Genomic DNA, 22283 nt, shown 5'->3' with positions numbered 1-22283 from the left:
CCTCAACTTCAGACTTAAACGATACATTGTGTACTGTGGTTCTTAAATAGAATCTGTTGACTCAGCCCAACACCCTTACATGCAGATGCAAGGCCATGTCCCTTGAGAGCATGACCAACAGATAATGATTCCTTTCCGTGGTCTTCTCACAGGAGAATGAGGTCCTTCTGGGGCTTCCCCAGGCTGAGTTGGAGACTCCTGCTCTGTGAATAGGGGCCTGAGCACTTTCTTACCTTCCAGCACCAATTACACTGGACTCTTAACAACCGGCCTCAAGCCACCTCAGTTTCCCCAACAGGGGCAGACCATCCTGGTGAAAAGGCAGGGGGTTTGGAGTCAGACTGCCTGTGTCCAGAGCCCAGTTCTACCTGCCTCTTAAGCTTGGGCAAATTATCTAACTTGTCTGCTCCTCAGTTGCTTACCCCTACCTCAAACGATCATTGTAAAGACTAAATAACAAGTAAACTTTAGAGCAGTATGTGGCCACAGTAATACTGTATAAGTGAGCTAGTGAGACAATGAATTCTGGGCTAGAAGCTTCTGAAGAACAGGGAGTAGGCATCTTGCATCATCTTTATTTTATTTTTCTAATCGTCAGAGTCTAACACAGTACCTACAAATTCATGTCCTCTGAGTCTATCTGATGCTATCTAATCATGTGATCCTCTGCCACCCTCTTCTCCTTTTGCCTTCAGTCTTTCCCAGCATCAGGGTCTTTTCCAATGAGTCAGCTGTTTGCATCAGGTGGCCAAAGTACTGGAGTTTCAGCTTCAGCCTCAGTCCTTCCAGTGAATATTCAAGACTGATTTCCTTTAGGATGGACTGGTTGGATTTCCTTGTTGTCCAAGGGACTCACAAGAGTCTTCTCCAACACCACAGTTCAAAAGCATCAATTCTTCAGCACTCATTGTCCTCAGGGTCCAACTCTCACATCCATTTCACACACTGCTGGAAAAACCATAGCTTTGACTGTATGGATCTTTGTTGGCAAAGCAATGTCTCTGCTTTCTAATATGTTGTCTAGATTGGTCAGAGCTTTCCTTCCAAGAAACAAGTGTCTTTGAACGTCATGGCTGCAGCCACTGCCTACAGTGATTATGGAGCCCCAGAAAATAAAATCTGTCCCTGCCTCTACTTTTCCCCCATCTATCTGCCATGAAGTGATGGGACTGGAGGCCATGATTTTGGTTTTTGAATGTTGAGTTTTAAGCCAGCTTTTCCACCATCCTCTTTCTCCCTCATCAAGAAGCTCTTTCATTCCTCCTCGCTTTGTGCCGTTAGAGCGGTGTCACTGTGTGTATCACTTATCACTTACACTTACACGGATACATACATTGCATCACTTATGCATCACTTCTCTGTATATCTGAGGTTGTTGATATTTCTCCCGGCAATCTTGATTCCAGCTCATGGTTCATCCAGCCCCGCATTTCGCATGATGTACTCTGCATAGAAGTTAAACAAGCAGGGTGACAATATACAGTCTTGTCGTACTCCTTTCCCAAATTTGAACCTGTCAGTTGTTCTGTATAAGGTTCTAACTGTTCCTCTTGACCTGCATACTGGTTTCTCAGGAGACGAGTAAAGTGGTCTGGTATTCCCATCTCTTTCAGAATTTCCCAAAGTTTGTTCTGATCCACACAGTCAAAGGCTTTAGCCTGGTCAGTGAAGCAGAAGTAGATGTTGAGTGTGAAGTCAAGTGGGCCTTAGGAAGCATCACTACAAACAAAGCTAGTGGAGGTGATGGAATTCCAGCTGAGCTATTTCAAATCCTAAAAGATGATGCGGTTAAAGTGCCACACTCAATATGCCAGCATATTTGGAAAACTCATCAGTGGCCACAGGACTAGAAAAGGTCAGTTTCATTCCAATCCCAAAGGAGAACAATGCCAAAAAATGTTCAAACTACCGTACAATTGCACTTATTTCACATGCTAGAAAAGCAATGCTCAAAATCCTTCAAGCCAAGCTTCAGCTGTACGTGAACCAGGAACTTCCAGATGTACAAGCTAGGTTTAGAAAAGGCAGAGGAACTTAACTATATGCCACTAAAATTTTTTTTAATTACAAATTTTTTTTAATCTTGTTAAGAGAGATTTTTGCTTCACTTTAAACAAGGAACAAACACATGCACATCTGTAGATAAAAGTGGATACTACAGCAATCATTTCTGGGTTTTGTTTTATTTTTATGAGAGTGTTTTTAGAACACTGACTTCACATTTGCAAATTCCTAGCATCATGCCAATTGCCATTAGCTCTTTAATCTCTGGCTTAAAAGCTTTAGATCTTCTTCACTAAACCGTGATGGAATCAACAACCCCAGGGATATAAACAATAATAGTAATGAAGTGGGAGCCTGCAGAGACAGGCCGGAGGCTGCAGGCCCTTCTTCCACACAGTGAACAATCTTCCGCATGGCCGCCTGGCTGGAGAAAGGGCAGTGCCTTCTGACTTCTGGGCAATGGCCGGGAGAGTGGCTTCAGCTCACCCAAGCTGCATCTTTGGGCACAAAGAACCCGATCCTGCATTCACCAGAGGTCACCTGCTGCCTTGGCTGTGGTCCAGACTTCCTGCACAAAAGGCTGCTTGGGTAATGACCCCGAGGAGTAGGATGGTGTGGGAAGGAGGCTCAACAGGGAGGAGATGCACGGATGCACACAGCTGATTCACGCTGCTGGACAGCAGAAATGAACACAACACCGTAAAGTAATTACCCTCCAATTAAAAAAAAAAAAAATGGCCACTTGGAAGAAGGGAGGGCCCAGGTCATGGAAGGAGAAGGCTGATCCTGCTGTGAACTCGGCTCACGGCAAGGATTTCCACAGGCCGCTGAGTGCCTGTCTCAGGAGTAATTCTTTCTCTAAAATTATCATGCTCCTAAGTATGTAAAACTCTGGGGCTTTCAACACCAAAGAGTCTGCTTATGCATAAAGAACACAGACATGTACTCTGGACGACCTGACCGGAAGGAAAAGTCTCTGAGCACACAGAAAGAAATTCGTTTTCCAATTCACTTCTGGAAAGGTCCTAAACGAAGGGCTCTTGGTCTCCAAAACAGATACATAAGCACCACTCATTCAACTGCAAGCATCTGCCATGGACCAGCCACTGTGCCAGGCATAAGGGATATATGGATAAAAGACATAGCCCCAACCTCAAAAAGCTCACAAACCTGGAAAAGAGACCGGTGGGAAAATGGTAAAGAGCCAATAGAGTCTATAAGAGTTGGTCACTCAGTCGTGTCCGACTCTTCGTGATCCCAGGGACTTTAGCCTGCCAGGCTCTTCTGTCCGTGGGATTCTCCAGGCAAGGATACTGAAGTGGGTAGCCAGCCCCTTCTGCAGGATTTCTTCCTGACTAAGGGATTGAACCCAGGTCTCCTGCACTGCAGACAGATTCTTTACTGTCTGAGCCACCAGGGAAGACCCATAGTCTAGCACAGAGGCAAATGTGAGTATCTGATGCTTCCAGGCCAAGCAGGGGACTACCACCATGGACAGGGGCTGGGGGTTCATGAAGGGTTCTTCCTGGACCTAAGTTTTGTCACCTCTGAGGATAAAACAGTTAAGAAATCCAGAGTAGAACACTTAGCAAAGTGCCATAGGTGGCACTCCGTAAATGTTTAGCTGATGAATGGATGACTGGATGACTAAAATCCAGCTCATTACTACAGCCGCTATGCTCCAGTTTTATGTGAGGGGCCAAAATGGCAGTGGATTGATTGATTGGGTCATGTCACCTGCTGCCTGAAACAGTCAGGGCTCTCACAATAAAATCCAACATCAGGCCCTGTGGGGTTTCACCGCTACCTGTCCACAGTGTCTGTCTCCCGTTGCCAACAGAACTCTCCTCTCCTCCCAAGTTCCCAGACATGCTGGCCTCCTTCCACCACGGGGCCCAACCTTCAGCTCCCGCTTCCCGTCTGCTGAGTCAGTTCTGCTCACGTGCCTCCCAGCTCCAGCTACTTTGCTTTTGCAGCCTACATCTGGTTTTTGTTGCTGTTGTTCAGTCACTCCATCCTGTCCGACTCTTTGCAACCTAATGGACTGCAGCACACCAGGCTTCCCGGTCCTTCACTGTCTCTTGGAGTTTGTTCAAATTCTTGTCCACTGAGTCGGTGATGCCATCCAGCCATCTCATCCTCTGTTGTCCCCCTTCTCCTCCTGCCTTCAATCTTTCCCAGCATCAGGGTCTTTTCCAATGAGTCAGCTCTTCACATCAGGTGGACTAAGTATTGGAGTTTCAGCTTCAGCATCAGTCCTTCCAGTGAATATTCAGAGTCGATTTCTATCTGTTTTTATTTATACCTATCTATGTGACAATTGGCATAAGGTTGGCCTCTCCCATTACCAATCAGCAGGGTGACCATGTAATTTATCTTTGAAACAGAGAAACTTTTGAAAGGAAAAGGGGTGCTATTCACAATTATTCCAGGGCTACAAAAGCTGAGATGTTTGACCATCCTAGTTATAAGCTCCAAGACATCGGGGATCATGTCTGTCTTTTATTCACTATCATGTCCCCAGTACTTAGCATAGAGTCTGGCATACAGCAGGCAATCAAAAGATTTGTTGAATTAATGAATGAATGAGTGAGTGAGTGATTTGGGGCAGAAGAGAATGATAAATGTCACAGCCTTGGGGAGTGTTCACGGGTCATTCAGATTAACCAACAGTTCCTGCTTGTGGGGAGAAAGTCTGACAGCTCAAGATCTCTGGCCTTTTGTCTGCAGAATAGCAGCTTCAGTCACCATGACAACGTCAAAGGTCCATGCCCAGGACCACAGCATCCTGCCCAGTCTCTCCTGCAGCTGCTCACACCACAGATTAACTCCTCCTCGACCAGAGAAATGAGTCTCTAGACCAGAGCCCACAGCCCAGCCCCGGCCCTGGCACAGATGCTCTCTGTATGTTGGGAGGGAGCTCTGGGTCGGAAGGTAAGCCCTGACTCTCAGGAAGGAGCTCTCCGATCCTGTGGTTTAAGTGGGTTTTCCTTTAGTCAGGAGGAATTTCTCCTGATACAATTACACATTCTTCAACACCATTGTGTCAAGTCAAGGATAGAGCATGGGCTCACCTATGGGGACCTTATTTTTGACAAAGGAGGCAAGAATATACCGTGGAGAAAAGAGAGGCTCTTCAATCAGTGGTGCTGGGAAAATTAGACAGCTACATGTACTAGAATGAAATTAGAACCCTTCCTAACACCATACACAAAAAGGAACTCAAAATGTATTAAAGACCTAAATGTAAGAGCAGAAACTATAACACTCTTAGAGGAAAACATAGGCAGCTCACTCTTTGACATAAATCGCAGCTAGATTTTCTCTGATCCACCTCCTAGATTAATAGGAATAAAAACAAAAATATACAAATGGGACCTAATAAAGCTTAAAAGTTTTCAAACACCAAAGGAAGCCATAAAAAAGATAAAAAGACAACCCCTAGAATGGAAGAAAATAATTGCAAATGAAGCAACTGACAAACGGTTAATCTACACAATATATAAGCAGCTCCCATAGCTCAATATCAGAAAAACAAACAACCCAATCAAAAAATGGGCAGAAGACCTAAGCAGGCACTTCTTCAAAGAAGACATATAGATGGCCAATAAACCCATGAAAATATGCTCAACATCACTCACCATTAGAAAAATGCAAATCAGAACTACAGTCAGGTATCACCTCACACTAGTCAGAATGGCCATCTTCAAAAAGTCAACAAACAATAAATGCTGGAGAGGACATGGAGAAAAGGGAACCTTCTGCACTGCGGGTAGGAATGTAAACTGATGCAGCCACTCTGGAGAACAGCATGGAGATTACTTTTTAAAAAACTAGGAATAAATCAACCATATGACCCAGCAATTCCATTACTGAGTATATAATGTAAGAAAACCACAATTCTAAAAGATACATGTACCCCAAGCATGAGCTGGAATCAAGATTGCCAGGAGAAATACCAATAACCTCAGATATACAGATGACACCACCTTTAGGGCAGAAAGCGAAGAAGAACTAAAGAGCCTCTTGATGAAAGAGAAAGAGGAGAGTTTAAAAGCTGGCTTAAAACTCAACATTCAGAAAATTAGTGGTCCCATCACTTCATGGCAAATAGATGGGGAAACAGTGGAAACAGTAAGAGACTTTATTTTCTTGGGCTCCAAAATCACTGCAGATGGTGACTGCAGCCATGAAATTAAAAGATGCTTACTCCTTGGAAGAAAAACTATGACCAACACAGACAGCATATTAAAAAGCAGAGACATTATTTTGCCAACAAAGGTCTGTCTAGTAAAAGCTACGGTTTTTCCAGTAGTCATGTATGGATGTGAGAGTTGGACTATAAAGAAAGCTGAGCACCCAAGATTTGATGCTTTTGAACTGTGGTATTGGAGAAGACTCTTGAGAGTCCCTTGGACTGCAAGGATATCCAACCAGTCAATCCTAAAGGAAATCAGTCTTGGGTGTTCATTGGAAGGACTGATGCTGAAGCTGAAACTCCAATACTTTGGCCACCTAATGCAAAGAACTGACTCACTGGAAAAAACCCTGATGCTGGGAAAGATTGAAGGCAGGAGGAGAAGGGGCATGACAGAGGATGAGATGGCTGGATGGCATCACCAACTCGATGGACATGAGTTTGAGTAAACTTCAGGAGTTCATGATGGACAGGGAGGCCTGGCATGCTGCATGCAGTCCATGGGGTCACAAAGAGTTGGACACGACTGAGCGACTGAACTGAACTGAATGTTCACTGCAACAATATTTACAACAGCCAGGATATGGCAGCAACCTAGATGTCCATCAACAGATGAATGGATAAAGAGGTTGTAGTGCATTTATACAAATGGAATATTATTACTCAGCCATTAAAAGGAACAAATTTGAGTCAGTTGTAGGGAGGTGGATGAACCTAGAGCCTCTTATACAGAGTGAAGTGAGTCAGTAAGAGAAAAACAAGCATTATATATTAGCACATGTATATGGAACCTAGAAAAATGGTGCTGATGAACCTAGCAGAGAATGGATCTGGAGACACAGTTGTTGGGGAAGGTGAGGGTGGGAGAAACTGAGACAGTAGCATCGACATCCATACACTACCATGTGTAAACCAGTTAGTGGGGGGTTGCTAAATAAGCCAGGGAGCCCAGCCTGCTGCTCAGCAACAACCCAGAGGGGCAGGATGACGGGAGGCTCAGGAGGGAAGAGAGATGTGTGTGTGTATACAGTGATGACTGCTTCTCATTGTTGTACAGCAGAATCCAAAACAACATTGTAAAGCAAGTTTCCGCCAATTAAAAAAATAAATAAAATTAAAAGAGAGAGAGAAAGCCTGGGCTCTGGAGTCAGAAAATCTGGATTCCATACCCACTTTTGCCACTAGCTGGTTGAGAGGACTTACCCAGGGCCTGTAGCATCAGTAAATGTGGGCGGTAACAGTAGCTACCCCTCGGGATAATGAGGAGTGAAAATACGAGGTTAGGAACAGCCTGGCCCCGAGCCTGCGCACAGTCAGGGCCCCACCAATAGTGTCAAACAGTAGCCACCAAAACGAGCCTGAGGTCTCAGCACTGAGGAAACAAGCCAAGGCTCTAGGCATTTATTACCAAAGAATAAAAAACCCTCCGCGACCACAAAGTGAAACCCAGTGGCAAGGATCCTGCTCACCAACAGAAAAAGGCACTGAACCAGTCCAGGAGGGGGACCCCCAGCAGGACGAGGAGGGACCCCACCCCCGAGGTTCCCACTTCCCGGGAATTCCAGAGCCAGCCCACGGCAGGCCGTGGGAAGCTGCAGTCTTTCTTCAGACAAAGAACCAGCATGCAGAGAAGGCCCTGAGGGTTCTGTGGGTGAAGCAACTCGACAAGACGGGGACTGAAGTGTGCTGGGGACAGAAGCCAGCCTTCTGGACAGTGAGGTAACCCGCCCACTGGGGGTGGGATTCACACAAGTTGCCGTCAGGATGCTCTCCAGAGAGAGAGGGATCTTTCTTGCTTGTGCCACGACCAGGAAAGTCCTAAGTCCTCCCTGTGAGCACCTCAGTTAGCCCCTCAGTCATGTCTGACTCTTTGTGACCCATAGACTGTAGCCCGCCAGGCTCCTCTGTCCCTGGGATTCTCCAGGCAAGAATTCTGGAATGGGTTGTCATTCCCTTCTCCAGGAGATCTTCCCGACCCAGGGATCGAACCCAGGTCTCTTGCACTGCAGGCAGATTCTTTACTTTCTGAGTCATCCAACACTAAACCCGCTCCCGTGAAACACCGCTCCCTTCAGCAGGGCCATTTCCAGGAGAAACCACAGCCCCGTGACCACATCAGATACACTGAAGACACTCGAAGTCTTCAAATGTCTATGAATTCATGGCCTGAAAAGTGACCACTGCAGACCCTCACCCATGCAGGCCGGAGCTCCCTCCCCTGTTGGGCAGGGAAGTCGGCCCACAATTCTGTGCCTTGATGGCTCCAGAGGATGAATATTCCACTGCTTTCTTCCCGACAAGTCACAAGGGGAAGCTTCCAAAACAACTCTGCTGGAGGCAGGGAAGTAAGCACTGGTGGTGTGTGAGAGCACAGAGGGTAAGATGCTCCTGCAGTGAAGTGATTCTCCAACCGAGCTGGTGGGAACGACGACTTCAAAGACCTGCTCGATGTGTCTTATTCACCTGCCAAAGCAAGGCAAGCCATCCAGGTGCGCTTATCATCCGCAGTTCCGTTCCCTGCACTTGGTCTTGGAGACGACAGCTGGAACGGGGGGGAGGAAATACTGTTTCCTAAATGCCAACTCTGTGCTGGGAGCTCTGCTGAGCACCTATGTGGGTTACCTCACCCCCTCCTCCCAATACTCCAAATGAGGAGGGGCGGCCCCAGCCCTGTAATAGGAAAAGTAGTTCTAGGTTTAATGGGTAAGGGGCTCAAGGTCTTTTCCTTCCTTGATACCTCCTTCTTTGAACACACAACAGGCCACATGTGGAGTGCTACAGTCCTGTGACTGACTGCTTCAAACCTGAGAAAGGTGTAGGAGAAGGCTGTATATTACCCTCCTTATTTAACTTCTACACAGAGCACATCATTCGAACTGCTGGGTTGGATGAAGCACAAGCTGGAATCAAGATTGCCAGGAGAAATATCAGCAACCTCAAACATACAGATGATACCACTCTAATGGCAGAAGAGGAATGAAGAGTCTCTTGATGAGGGTGAAAGAGGAGAGTGAACAAGCTGGCCTGAAACTCAAGATTCAAAAAACTAAGATCATGGCAACTGGTCCCATCACCTCATGGCAAATAAAAGGGCAAAAGTGGAAGCCAGTGACAGATATTCTTTTCTTGGGCTCCAGAGCCATTGTAGACAGTGACCACAGTCATGAAATTAAAAAATGCTTGCTGCTTGAAAGGAAAGTCAGGACAAACCCAGACAGTGTTTTAAAAAGCAAAGACGTCATTTTGCCAACAAAGGCCCATATAGTCAAAGCTATAGTTTTTCCAATAGTCGTGTACAGAGGTGAGAGTTGGACCATAAAGAAGGCTGAGTGCTGAAAAACTGAGGCTTTTGAACTGTGGTGTTGGAGAAGACTCTTGAGAGTCCCTTGGACTTGCAAGGAGATCCAACCAGTCCCTCCTAAAGGAAATCAGTCCTGGGTGTTCATTGGAAGGACTGATGCTGATGCTGAAGCTCCAATACTTTGGCCACCTGATGAGAAGAGCTGACTCATTGGAAAAGACCCTGATGCTGGGAAAGATTGAGGGCAGGAGGAGAAAGGGACAATAGAGGATGAGACGGTTGGATGGCATCACCAACTTGATAGACAAGAATCTGAGCAAACTCTGGGAGGCAGCGCAGGACAGTGCTGTGGTTCATGGGGCTGCAAAGAGTCAACATGACTCAGCAACTGGACCGCAGTACCACGTCAGCTAAAAACGTCTCCTTCTCCCTCCAGTCTTTTCCTTGCGGCAAAAGGTTTAAGAAAAAGCGCAGACACAGTATGGAGGATGCAGACCGTTGACACAAGTGAGCAGTCTAGCACAGTGGTTAGATGTCTGGTCTCTGGAGTCCGGCATTCCAAGGCTCAAATCCCAGTTTAACCACTTATTTGCTGGGTGGCCTTGGGCAAGTTGCTTAACTTCTCAGAATTTTGTTGCTCATCCAGGAAATTGAATGATGATGATAGATCCTACCTGAAGGTCTGTTGCAAGGGTTTAAGGATTAAAGTAGTTAGAACAAGCCTAGAGGAAGGGAAACCACCAATAAATAGTAGCTATTTTTTGTGGTGACCACAGCTCCGCAGGAAACCTCCCGATGCTGTCGTCTGCAGACTCTCTCACCGGGTCTCAGGGGCAAGAGTCCACAGATGGACGGGTCTTGTGTGTGCTCTGCAGACTGAGCTGCTGAGGCCCAGCTTGGGTTAACGGCCTTGCCCCGGGGAACAAACGAGAAGGTGGACGTTTCTCCCTGAGGGATGAACAGCCGTCAGGCCCGGAGGACCGCAGCTCTCACTCAGGACCAGTGACTTTGTGGTCACCGGTCAGCCCACTGTCCCGGTGACCCGCTCCCCGGGGCTGCCTCCGTCTCCCATCCCTGAGGTTCTCCCACGCGTGTCCCAAGCCCTACAGGGGAACAGTCAGGGGGAACCAAGGCCACAAAGCCAGCTTGGTGTCTACTGAATCACCTGAGGCCAAGCGACCCCACCAAAGTTGCTGGTAAAAGTGATGATCTTGGGGGTGGGGTAAGTCCCTGAGAGGACACACAAAGCTGCTAGGCGGCTTCCCTGGGCTCCGGCCACAGCGACTCAGCAAATGGACTCAGCAGCCCAGCCCAGCACTCAGCAGAGTCGTCTGTGCTACACAGACTTGACACGTGAACAGGCGAAGCAAATCGACATTGGTCAGTTAGGAAATTTAGGATCTGAAGCCCCACAGGGCGTTTCAAGAGCTTGCTTCTCTTTTCCTTGAACAGAAAACCCCCAGATGCACATGGTTGAGGGGCTTTCTAAACTTCTTTTTTTCCTGTCTTCCCTAAGAAATAAATAGTAGCAGTCACCGTAGCTCAGAGTGGCTGAGCTTTTCTGTTTAATCCTCAGAGCTCCCTAACAGGCGGACTCTATCTTCACCATCTTCATTCTACAGAAAGAAAAGCTAGGGCTGCGGTGATGCCATCTCTCACCCAGGTCACACAGCCCGTGAGCGGAAAGAAAGCCTTAACACGGGAGAGTGACTCGAGTGTGGGTGCTGCCTGCCGCACCATGCGATCCGCGTGGCCTCCGCTTGGAGAGGCAGGGATGCGGGCCCAGGGCAGGCCCTCTAGACCTTTGCTGAATGAGAAATGAGTCGTTTTCAAGTCAGCCTTGTCAGACTCCCTTAAATACAGCCTCATCCACTGCCATCTCTGCACGGCCCACCTGTGAGGGCCCAGTATTCTTCCAAACGACTCCTCCTTCCTCCAGCTTCTCCTTCCTCCAACCCGACATCATGGCTACCTCTCCAACAGAAAATGTCCATCACGTCACAACTTTCTTGAATCTTTCAGCGAGTCCCCACTGCCTGTAGCAGGAAGCCTGAACTCCTTGGCTAGCCTCTCCGACCACCTCTCAGGTCCAGCCCCGTCCCCCATCAGCTCTCCCACACCTCCCCACTCCAGGCACGTGGACCACCTGCAGCCCCCTCCAGGGGCCCCCAGGCTGGCGGGATGCCTCGGGGCAAGTTCTGAACGGATCCTTCCCACATTCCAGGTCTCTGCTCCAACACACTGGGTATGAGAGAAGGGCACACGGGTCAGACTACCAGGAGTAAACCTGGGATCCTCCAGCTCACCTGAGCGCGCAGCTGCACCTCAGGCTGCCTCAGCGTTCTCCTCTGGAAGTGGCACGACAGACAATCCTCACACGATCGCCATAGGGACCAAAAGAGACAAATACCACCAAGTCCTTCCTGACCTCTGCTGGCCTCCCCGGGCTCCCACTGCCCACACGCTTCGTGGAACGCCACGCCAGCCATCATCCAAAGCATAAGAGATGACAATGCCGGCAGGAATGCGGAGAAGAGGGGATCTCGGGCACCGTTCTCGGGCTTGGAAACTGGCACAGCCGCCCCAGAAAACAGTATGAGCTTCCTCAGAAATCAAAAATAGAATTACCATATGATCCAGCAATTCCGCTTCTGGGAATACATCCAAAGGAAACATAAACAAAAACCAGAAAAGCTGTCTGCACCCCCACGCTCCTAGCATCGTTTACAAGCGACGAGACGTGGAAACAATCTAAGTGGCCACTGACAGACGAATGGATGCAGAAGTCCACACAGACAGAGGCAGATATCATGGAATATTATTCAACTATCAAAAGACGAGGAAATCCTGCCGTTTTGCACAAACACAGATGGACCTTAAGGACATTATGCTAAGTTAAATACATCAGATGGAAAAAGACAAATGTTTGCATGATTTCACTTATGTGTGAAATATTTTTTTTAAAAAAACTCATAGAGAAAAATATTAGAGATGGGGGTGGGGGAAGGGGAGTTGGGGGAAGGTGCTGGAAAGCTACAGATTTCCAGTTGTAAGTCCTCAGAAGGGAAGGTACAGTTTGATGGCTACAGTGAACACTGCAATGTGGTATAGATGAGAGCTATGAGATAGGAAATCTAAGAGGTCTCGCCACAAGGAAAAAAGTTTCTCTCTGTGGACCTATATGAGATGATGCAGGCCAGCTCAACTTTTTACAGTCGTCGCTTTGCAATAAATACTCAAACCATTATGCTGCACACCTTAAAGTTATACAGGGATATACGTTAACTATATCTCAATAAAACTGGGGGGGAAATACCTCCATTCCAGTGAGCTCCAGTTACTGGCTGACACGCCTCTTCCTCCACGGTTGCTCAGTCTCCTGCCATGTGAGACTGGATGATTCCTTGTGATGAGTGGGCTGGGTCTTTAGCAGCATCCCTGGCCTCTCCCCACTAACCTCCTGCACCATCTCTCCAGCGGTGACATAGAAAATGTCTCCAGACATTGAGAGATGCGCCTCCCCGCCAGAGGCAACCTACTCCCCATTAGGAACCACTGCTTAAAATTCTGAGCTCCTTGAATAACACTATAAACAGCAGCAGCAGCAATATCTACCTTTTTTTTTTTTTTTTTTGGAATACTCACCACATGCCAAGCACAGTTCAAAGCCCTTCTCATGAATCACAGAATTTAATCCTCTCAAGCCCTAAGGGTGAGGGGTTTGGGGCGCACTTTATTGATAATGAAACAGAATCATGGAGAGGTTTGTAACTTGCTCGAGGCACATTTTATTTTCCTGTTTCCTATCCCCAGCATCTAGCCTGTGACCTGATATAACGGAAGTTCAGTAGCAATGTAAAGAACGCACAGATGAATCTATTAATCAGATAGTCTACTCCATAACAGCATCGAGGTCAGGGATGGTGACCCATCTGTCTCCTCTGCAGTCCCCCGGTATCCCCAAAAAACCCCTCCCCAGCTATAGCTCTTTTAAGCTATCCAGGCATCTCATGGGGGTTAGGCTATTCCAGTGGCTCAGACAGTAAAGAATCTGCCTGAAATGCAGGAGACCTGGGTACGATCCCTGGGTTGGGAAGATCCCAATGACTGGCATCTTCACTCCAGGATTCTTGCCTGGAGAAGCCCATGGAGATAGGGGCCTGAAGGGCTACAGTCCATGGGGGAACATAGAGTCAGACAGGACTGAGCGACTACCACTCAAACTGTTCAAACTACTCTGTGTTTGTTATTATTAATAATATGAATTACACCTTCCAAATTCGGAGAAGGCAATAGCACCCCACTCCAGCACTCCTGCCTGGAAAATCCCATGGACAGAAGAGCCTGGTGAGCCGCAGTCCATGGGGTCGCTAAGAGTCAGACAAGACTCAGCGACTTCACTTTCACTTTTCACTTTCATGCATTGGAGAAGGAAATGGCAACCCACTCCAGTGTTCTTGCCTGGAGAATCCCAGGGACGGGGGAGCCTCGTGGGCTGCCATCCATGGGGTCGCACAGAATCGGACACGACTGAAGCGACTTAGCAGCAGCAGCAGCAGCAGTACATCTTCCAAATTAGCTCTATGAGTGGTTCACTCAATTCAGCCAAGAGTCCCGGCACCATCAGATAAATGCCATCAATCTAACCTTTTACCTATTAGATAAAAGTATCCCTGAGATACAATAATACTATTTCCCAGCATCCTGAAAGCACTCCTAAACAGCGTGCTTCTTATGAGCACTCCAGAGAGCGCTGCCCAGAGGATGCTCTAAAGTGAGAGGATGCTCCCTGGTCCAAAGGTGTTGCCACCTACAGCCTATGAAGGAAGCAGTGACCTGAGGACAGCGCATAACAATTTGACTCTTTATTGTTACTATTATTGGCTGTGCTGGGTCTCCACGGCTGTGCGGGCTTTTCTCTAGCTGCGGCGGGCCAGGGCTCCTAACTGGGCTGCAGGGACTTCTGATTACAGTGGCTTCTCTTGCAGCGGAGCACGGGCTTCAGCAGTTGTCTTGCAAGGGCTCAGGAATCGTGGTCCCGGGTTCCCGAGCACCAGCTCAACAGCTGTGGGACACGGGCTTAGTTGCTCCACAGCATGTGGGATCTTCCCGGATCAGGGACTGAACCTGTGTCCCCTGCATTGGCAGGCAGATTCTTTACCATGGAGCTACCAGGGAAGCCCCAATAATGTGATTCTTAATTGACATAGGTTCAGTATTTTAACTACTTAGCTTTCAAAAACTGTAGATAAACACAGGTATAAACACTTACACCACAGTAGATGGAGATCTTAAAGCGTCCCATATCCAGGACTGACAGTCTATGCATATAAATGGGGGTGGAAAAAGAAATGTTTTCTGTTAGAGAGCAAGGAAATCCAACGCTTTTTGACTCTGCTAAAATTCTGGAAAGCATTAAACATGAAGCAAATGTTTAAGAGAGAATTAAGCTAATGATACTGAGGCCGAAACTCCAATACTTTGGCCACCTCATGCGAAGAGTTGACTCATTGGAAAAGACCCTGATGCTGGGAGGGATTGGGGGCAGGAGGAGAAGGGGACGACAGAGAATGAGATGGCTGGATGGCATCACCAACTCAATGGACATGAGTTTGAGTGAACTCCGGGAGTTGGTGATGGACAGGGAGGCCTGGTGTGCTGCGATTCATGGGGTCACAAAGAGTCGGACATGACTGAGCGACTGAACTGAAGCTAATGATCAAGCAAGAACTACTTAAAGGGCTAAAGACTCATTGGGTGAGGCAAGGAAGAGTCAGGTAAACCTCACTTTGAATCTCAGCTCTGCCACATTGATGGTTGGAAAGGTATTCAACCTCTTTTAGCATCAGTTACTTTACCTGTGAAATGGGTATAGTAGTACCAATTTAGAATGTTATTGGAGAGATTAAATGAATTGATGGATAGACGGTGCCTAACTCACAATGGATACCTAACAAAGGGTAGATTTTTAAATTGTTATAAAAATGATCTCATGGGCACACACACACACCCCTCATTTCACAGAGGAACTTTTGAAGTCAAAGGATGGGTCTTAACAGCAACACCAGAACTTCCTCTGTCATCCTGTCCTTCATTCTAGCCTCTGAATTCTTTCATGAAGGAAAAAACCAAAGAGCAGACAATAGGGAACTACTGAGTTAATAAAGGAATGCATGATTAAGCTCAGATACCTCGTGGCATCACCACTGTTAGAGATTTCGTTTGATATCTCATTCCAAAAGCCTCTCTCTCTTGGGTAATAATTAGATGCAAAGCCACGCAGAGGCTACATGTGGATGCAAAGATAATAAGACATGATCCCTTTCCCCAATGTCTCACTGTCTAAGGAAGGAAAATTCAGGCATGAGTCCAGATTCAATCCAGGGCTCCTATTAGATTATTACATGTATGGCAACTAAATAAAAAGGGTCTCATTAGACATCAATGCAACATGTATAATCCCTTACTTAAAATTACTCCAGAATTACGTCCTCCACTCTTTACAGCAATTTGAGCCTTAAACCTGTGCTAAACAGATTAGCACAACACTCTCACCATCACAAAACTGTTTGTATGTTCCCATGAAAGGAGAAAAAAAAAGACAAGTCCATCTAAGAAAGAGTGGTAGGAAACACTGCCCTTATCTTCTTTTTTTTTATCTTTTTTAATTGTAAGGTTTTATTTTTTTTAATAAAAATTGTAGGACATAGTATGAAGTCATATGCAGTCCCAGAAGGAAAATGTATTTCTATTAAACTTAAGAATCAAGTCTGAGGTGGCTCAGTGGTAAAGAATCAGCCTACCAATATAGGAGATGTGGGTTAGCAAGAGTCAGACACAACTTAGGGACTAAACCACCACCACCAAGTCAGATTAGAGAAACATTTAAAAGATTATATGCTAACAAAAAAAAGAATATAATGACAATAAAGGGGTCAGATCATAAGTGGCCCCAGAATTCCCCTACCTGTCAGTGGAGCTGAAAACAGATAAATAAAGAAGCCAGCCCAGACTTGTGACTCCTACAGCAAGCTGATGTGTGGAAACCATTGGAATGTGTTATTGGATCATACTTGCTTTCCAGTGGTGTGTCAGCCTCCATTATATGCATATATACGCCCACCTGCCCCCCACCCCACCCCTCTAGGGCATCACAGAGCCCCGAGTTGAGCTCCCTGTGTTATAGAGCAGCTTCCCACATTGATTTTACACATAGTAGTACATACATGTCAATCCTAACCTCCCACTCTGCCCCCCCTCCTCTTCCTCCCCCACCGCCAGCCCCTCACTGCTGTGTCTGCATCTCTATTCATAACCTGGAACTAGCTTCATCTGTACAGTTTTTCTATTAATAGATTCTACATACATGCATTAAAATGCTGCTCATGCTCAGTCGCTAAGTTGTGTCCGACTCTTCGTGACCCCATGGACTGTAGCCAGCCAGAGTCCTCTGTCCATGGGATTTCCCAGGCAAGAATACTGGCGTGGGTTGCCATTTCCTCCTCCGGGGGATCCTTCCGACCCAGGGATCAAACCTATGTCTCTTGCAACTCCTGCATTGGCAAGTGGATTCTTTATCACTGAGCTGCCTGGGAAGCCCACGTGCACTGATATATGATATTCGTTTTTCTCTTGGGGTTCACAGGTAGCTCAGTTGGTAAAGAATCCGTCTTCAATGCAGGAGACCCCAGTTCGATTCCTGGGTTGGGAAGATCTGCTGGAGAAGGGATAGGCTACACACTCCAGCATTCTCCTACCATTAGAACTTAATGTGCGTCACACCAGGGCCAAAAGGAACCGTGAAAGCTGTCTCCTCCACCCCTCTGCCTTCCAAACTTGAGAACCTCCAGAAAAACGGGGCTCTCCCTTGCTTCTGGGTCACCACCCTCCACCAGTACGCCTCATGGTTCAGGAGGGTGTGCAGGTTAGAAACCAAACCCCAGCCACCACGCCTCATGGTTCAGGAGGATGTGCAGATTGGAAACCAAACCGCAGCTCAGAAGCTTCACCCTCCGTCACCTCTGCGGTGAAGCCCTCCAACTGGGCTCTCAGCGGCCCCCCTGTCCTCTTCCTGGGACTCGGTCCTCTCTGCCTGAGGTGCTTCTCAAGCCTCCTGTTTCTCTCCCCCCGCCCCCCCACCATACCGCCTTAGATGACTCCTTGTTCCCCACACTCCCTTCCAGCCTCACTTCGCCCCTGCCAACGCCACCCCACCTCTGCATCCTCTGCCTGGCAGGCAGGAGGCCAAAGTTCTCCACCTCCGTTTCTTTTTTGAATATTTTTTTCCTTCCTATCCAAAGTACAGAGAGGCCCCAGCACGGTGCCTGACACACAGTGGATTTGCGAAACAGCGTCTTGCTCATCGCTGTCATAGACGTCCTTACTGCTTCATCCTCACAAAGCTACCAAAGCCTCTCCAAGTCTCTCGCGGCCTCCCCACCCCACTTCTGGTGGCCTTTTCTCTGCTCCATTCTCACTCACCTGGGACAGGTTAAGACACCCCTACTTGCTTAAAATTCTTTCTCTGACTTCCAGGCCACCCTCTTACCCGACATCTCACACAGATGTAATGGTTAATCAGCCTACATAAGTGGCCTTGAACTCGGCAATCCAAAGCCCTCAGCCTGCTCGCTGAGCACCACATCCCAGAGCAGGTGATGCAGAATGCAGCCTGCTGCTGTGTGGTCTGGGGCACCCCTCTCCCGCACCCTGTCACAGGTCTCCACTCAAACGTCACCTCCCAGAGAGGTCCCCCCTCACCACCAGAAGCATCTCGACCAAAGGCAAGGCTCAGTGAGCCAGAAAGACAGACGTCCAGGCCGCCCTCTCCCCCCGCGGGCGAGGCGATGGCGGACTCCCTCCCTGCTCACCTGGATCAGCGTCTCCAGCTCCTGGGGGCTCACACAGATATGATCCCGCAGGAATTCCGCCTTCTCCAAGGCTATAGTGTTCTTTTGGCTGCTCTCAAAGGGCTGCTCCAACGCCCGGAAGACGAGACCACCCGTGACGAGGTAGACCACCACGACCACGAAGATGGCAACCACTGTCTTCCATTTCATGACGGTCTGCAGGCCCCCCTGGGCCGCGCCTTCCATCCTGGCTACCACCGCGGCTCGGGAGGACACGGCGAGGCGAGGCGCCGGCGGAGCCCCGTTAGCGGCGGCCTTGGGCGGGCACGCCGGGGGCGCTGCTGCAGGAACGGCCACTGGGAAACGGGGCGGGCGAGAGGGAGAAGAGAGTTCGTTTATAAACACACACCCCACACCATGTCACCGCGCAGACGTCTTTCAAGCCGGCTGTCAAATGGGAGGGCTCAACATGGGTTCCCCAAGCCCGCAGTGAGGGAATTCAACCAGTTGCTAGGTGTCTGCTTGAATGATAAAAGCTGAGCACCAGGGGTTCCAGTTTTCAATAATAATAATAACTGAGTCTGAAATGTGTATATTTCTCTACAAGGGTCCAAATCTGAAAGCCATGTCTCTGTTATTTATCATTCAGCTCCTGCCTCAGTTTTCTTGTTAAGCAATGTGTGAGATAGACTAGGGCTTCCCTGATAGCTCAGTTGGTAAAGAATCTGCCTGCAATGCAGGAGACCCCAGTTCGATTCCTGTATGAGGAAGATCTGCTGGAGACGGATAGGCTACCCTCTCCAGTGTTCTTGGGCTTCCCTTGTGGCTCAGCTGGTAAAGAATCCACCTGCAACGCGGGCGATCTGGGTGTGATCCCTGAATTGGGAGGATCCCCTGGTGAAGAAAACAGCTACCCACTCCAGTATTCTGGCCTGGAGAATTCTATGGACTGTATAGTCCATGGGGTTGCAAAGAGTCGGACACAACTAAGCGACTTTCACTTTCAAGATAGACAACAAACCACCATATTTTAAAAAGAAGTGTACTGTTCAATCTGGACAGGAAATAAGTAGGAAAAGGATACCCAGCAGATTTGTCCAAGCACTGAGGGCTAGGTGATACCAAGTGTATAGAAGATATGAGCATCTGGCAAGTTTAAAAGTTCTTTTCTTGAGGTCTATGGTCACAAAAGAAGGGTGAGCTTCCTATACGGGAGAAAGGTCCAAACTCAAACACAGCGCCTCTCAGATCAAGATGGAGGAATAGGAGGACATGGAACTCACTTTCCCTATGAGCTGTGCCCCTGGGAGGGGACTCAGAGGAGAACAGAGATTAAACTGGGAGAAGACTCTCCCTGAGAAGTGAGTGGTTCAAACCCCATAGTGGGGGCTCTACCCCTGGAGTTCTACAAAAAAAAATGAGCTCCCCTGGAGGGCTGGTGGGACTAACAGGAAGCCGTGGGAAGCTGGGACTGCACTCAATAGGAGCGCACTGGGGCTGGCTCCTTCCCAAAGCAGGGCGGAGAGGGACCAGCTGGCCAACTGGTCTACCACAGCTACTTCAGTGTGTGTGCCAGCCTGAGCCGGGGGAACATTCCAGCCTGCCTGTCTCACGTCACAGCTCCGCGGTGGGATGGGAGCTGCTATGACCAAGAAGGACCTCAGCTGTGAGACACCGAGGCGGCTCAAACATGAAGCAGCACCTGAGCAGGGCAGAGGCAGCCACTGCTCTCACTGACACAGGTCACATCCAGACCCCTGACGGCAGCCGGACCCCCACAGGCTGTACCCCACCCCTCACCAAGTGCCTGGGACAGCCCCTCTGGCTCCCCCGGAGTGAGGGTGCCAGTGCGAGGAGGGAGAGAGCGCACACTTGAAGCGAGCAGAGCTAGCTTGGAAGCTCAGCCCTCAGAGATTCTGCTTTAAGAACCTGGAGGCTGACCCTGCCCCCCGCCCACCATAGAGTGATGATGGGCACTCGGCACAGGAGCCCCAGGGCACACCTGTTCCAGCCCCAGCCCCTCCGTCTCCACTCCCAGCTACTGCCTTGGTAGGAGGCACAACCCGAGGAAAGATGTCACTTGTGTTCTCATCACATCCATCTCTTCCACCCAAGCCACTGGGCAGACACAGATCAAACAGGAATGCTGCAACACAAGGAGCAACAGAGAACTACCTTCCCTAATTTCATAAAGATAGAGAGAGATAAGGAAAGTGAGAGGGGGAGCTTATCTCTGCTGGAAGAGGGAGAGAAAAACCCCTGAAAAAATAATTACTGAAACCAAAATAAATGATTTACCAAATGGAAAATTCAAAGCATGAGTAATAAGAATACTAACTGAATTAGGGGAAAGAATAGATGAGCGCTGTGAGAATTTTAACAGGGAATGACAAAATGTGAAAAGGAACCACTTAGAACCAAAGAAAACAATAACTGAAATAAAAACACGCGAGAAGGACTTAGCAGCAGACTGGGCGGCACAGAGAAACGCATGAGGGATCTGGAAGACAGAAGAGCGGGAGTCACCCGGAACCGCCGGAAGGAAAGCACACTCTAAAACAAAAGCAGAGTGAGAGATCCCTAGGATAAAGTCAAGTGTACCAACGTTCACATTATAAAGGGCCCAGGAGGGGAAGAAACAGGGAGAAGGGGGCTGAAAACACATTGTAAGAAATTCTGACTGAGAACTTTCCAAATCTAAAGAAGGAAACATACATCCAACTGCAGGAAGAACAGAGGGTCTCCAACAAGATGAGCCCAAACAGACAGACACCAAGATATAATTAAAATAGCAAAACTTAGAGAATTCTAAAGACAGCAAGAAAAAAAAAAGCAGTCATATACAAGGGATCCCCCAGAAGGCTATCAGCTGATTTTTCTGCAGAAACTTTGTAGGAAAGAAGGGAGTGTTGTGGCATATTCAAAGTGCAGGAAGGGAAAAGCCTGCAACCTAGAACACTCTGCCCAGCAAGATTATCAATTAGAATTGAAGGAGAGACAAAGAACTTCTCGGATAAGCAAAAACTGAAAGAGTTCATCAATACTAAATCAACCCTAAAAAGAAGGTTAAAGGGTCTTCTCTAAGCAGAAAAGAAAAGACTACAACAAGAAGTATCTATAGATAAAGGGGAAAAAAATCTCATTAGTAAAGAAAAGTACATAATAAAGTGTGAGGATCAACCACTTAAGTAAGCTAGTATGAAGATTAAAGGACAAAAAATGCTGGAAAATCAAGTATAGCTACAATAATCAGCAGAGGGATAAACATGAAAATGCAAAATATTACATCAAAAACAAAAAAAAAGTGTGAAAGAGAAGTAAACATGTAGATTTTTTTGGATGTGTTTGAACTTAGAGGACTACCTGTTTAAAACTAATAGACACAGTTGCAGGTCAACATATAAGAATCCCATGGTAACCACAAGGCAAAACTTACAATACACAAAAACAAGAGAGAAAAGAACACAAGCATGCCAGGAAAGAAAATCATCAAACAAGCAAGGGAGCTAAAAGAACAAGAAAGAACTATCAAAACAACCAGAAAGAAAGCAATAAAATGGCAATGAGTACATACACATCGTTACTATAAATGTCCGTGAACTAAATGCTCCAATTGAAAGATATAGGGTGACTGACTGGATAAGAAAACAAGATCTATTTATAAGCTGCTTACAAGAGACTTACTGCAGAACTAAAGACAGACAGACTGAAAGTGAGGGAATTAAAGAAAAAAATGTCATGCTAATGGTAAGAACAAGAACGTAGAGGTAACAATACCCATACCAGACAAAATAGACTTTAAAACAAAGTCATAGGAAAAGGCAAGGAAGGGCATTACATAATGATAAACGAATCAATACAAGAAGAGGATATTACACTCATGAACATACATGTACCCACTACAAGAGCATCTAAATATATAAAGCAAATA

At 47.5% G+C, this 22283-nt stretch overlaps 1 protein-coding gene across 1 annotated transcript in view; it reads right to left on the bottom strand.

Moving 5' to 3' along the window:
- The window catches only part of KCNK10 (potassium two pore domain channel subfamily K member 10), an 85372-nt gene extending 66669 nt beyond the window's left edge, over window positions 1–18703 (bottom strand). Inside the window, exon 1 of the mRNA XM_006061469.4 lies at window positions 18374–18703. Coding sequence (XP_006061531.2) covers window positions 18374–18598 — 225 coding nt within the window. The 5' untranslated portion in view covers window positions 18599–18703. The remainder of the gene's footprint in view (window positions 1–18373) is intronic.
- Window positions 18704–22283: the final 3580 nt, after the last annotated feature.

Source organism: Bubalus bubalis, chromosome 11 (assembly GCF_019923935.1).
Source record: "Bubalus bubalis isolate 160015118507 breed Murrah chromosome 11, NDDB_SH_1, whole genome shotgun sequence".
NCBI lineage: Eukaryota > Metazoa > Chordata > Mammalia > Artiodactyla > Bovidae > Bubalus > Bubalus bubalis.
This window is presented reverse-complemented; position numbering and strand designations above follow the sequence as displayed.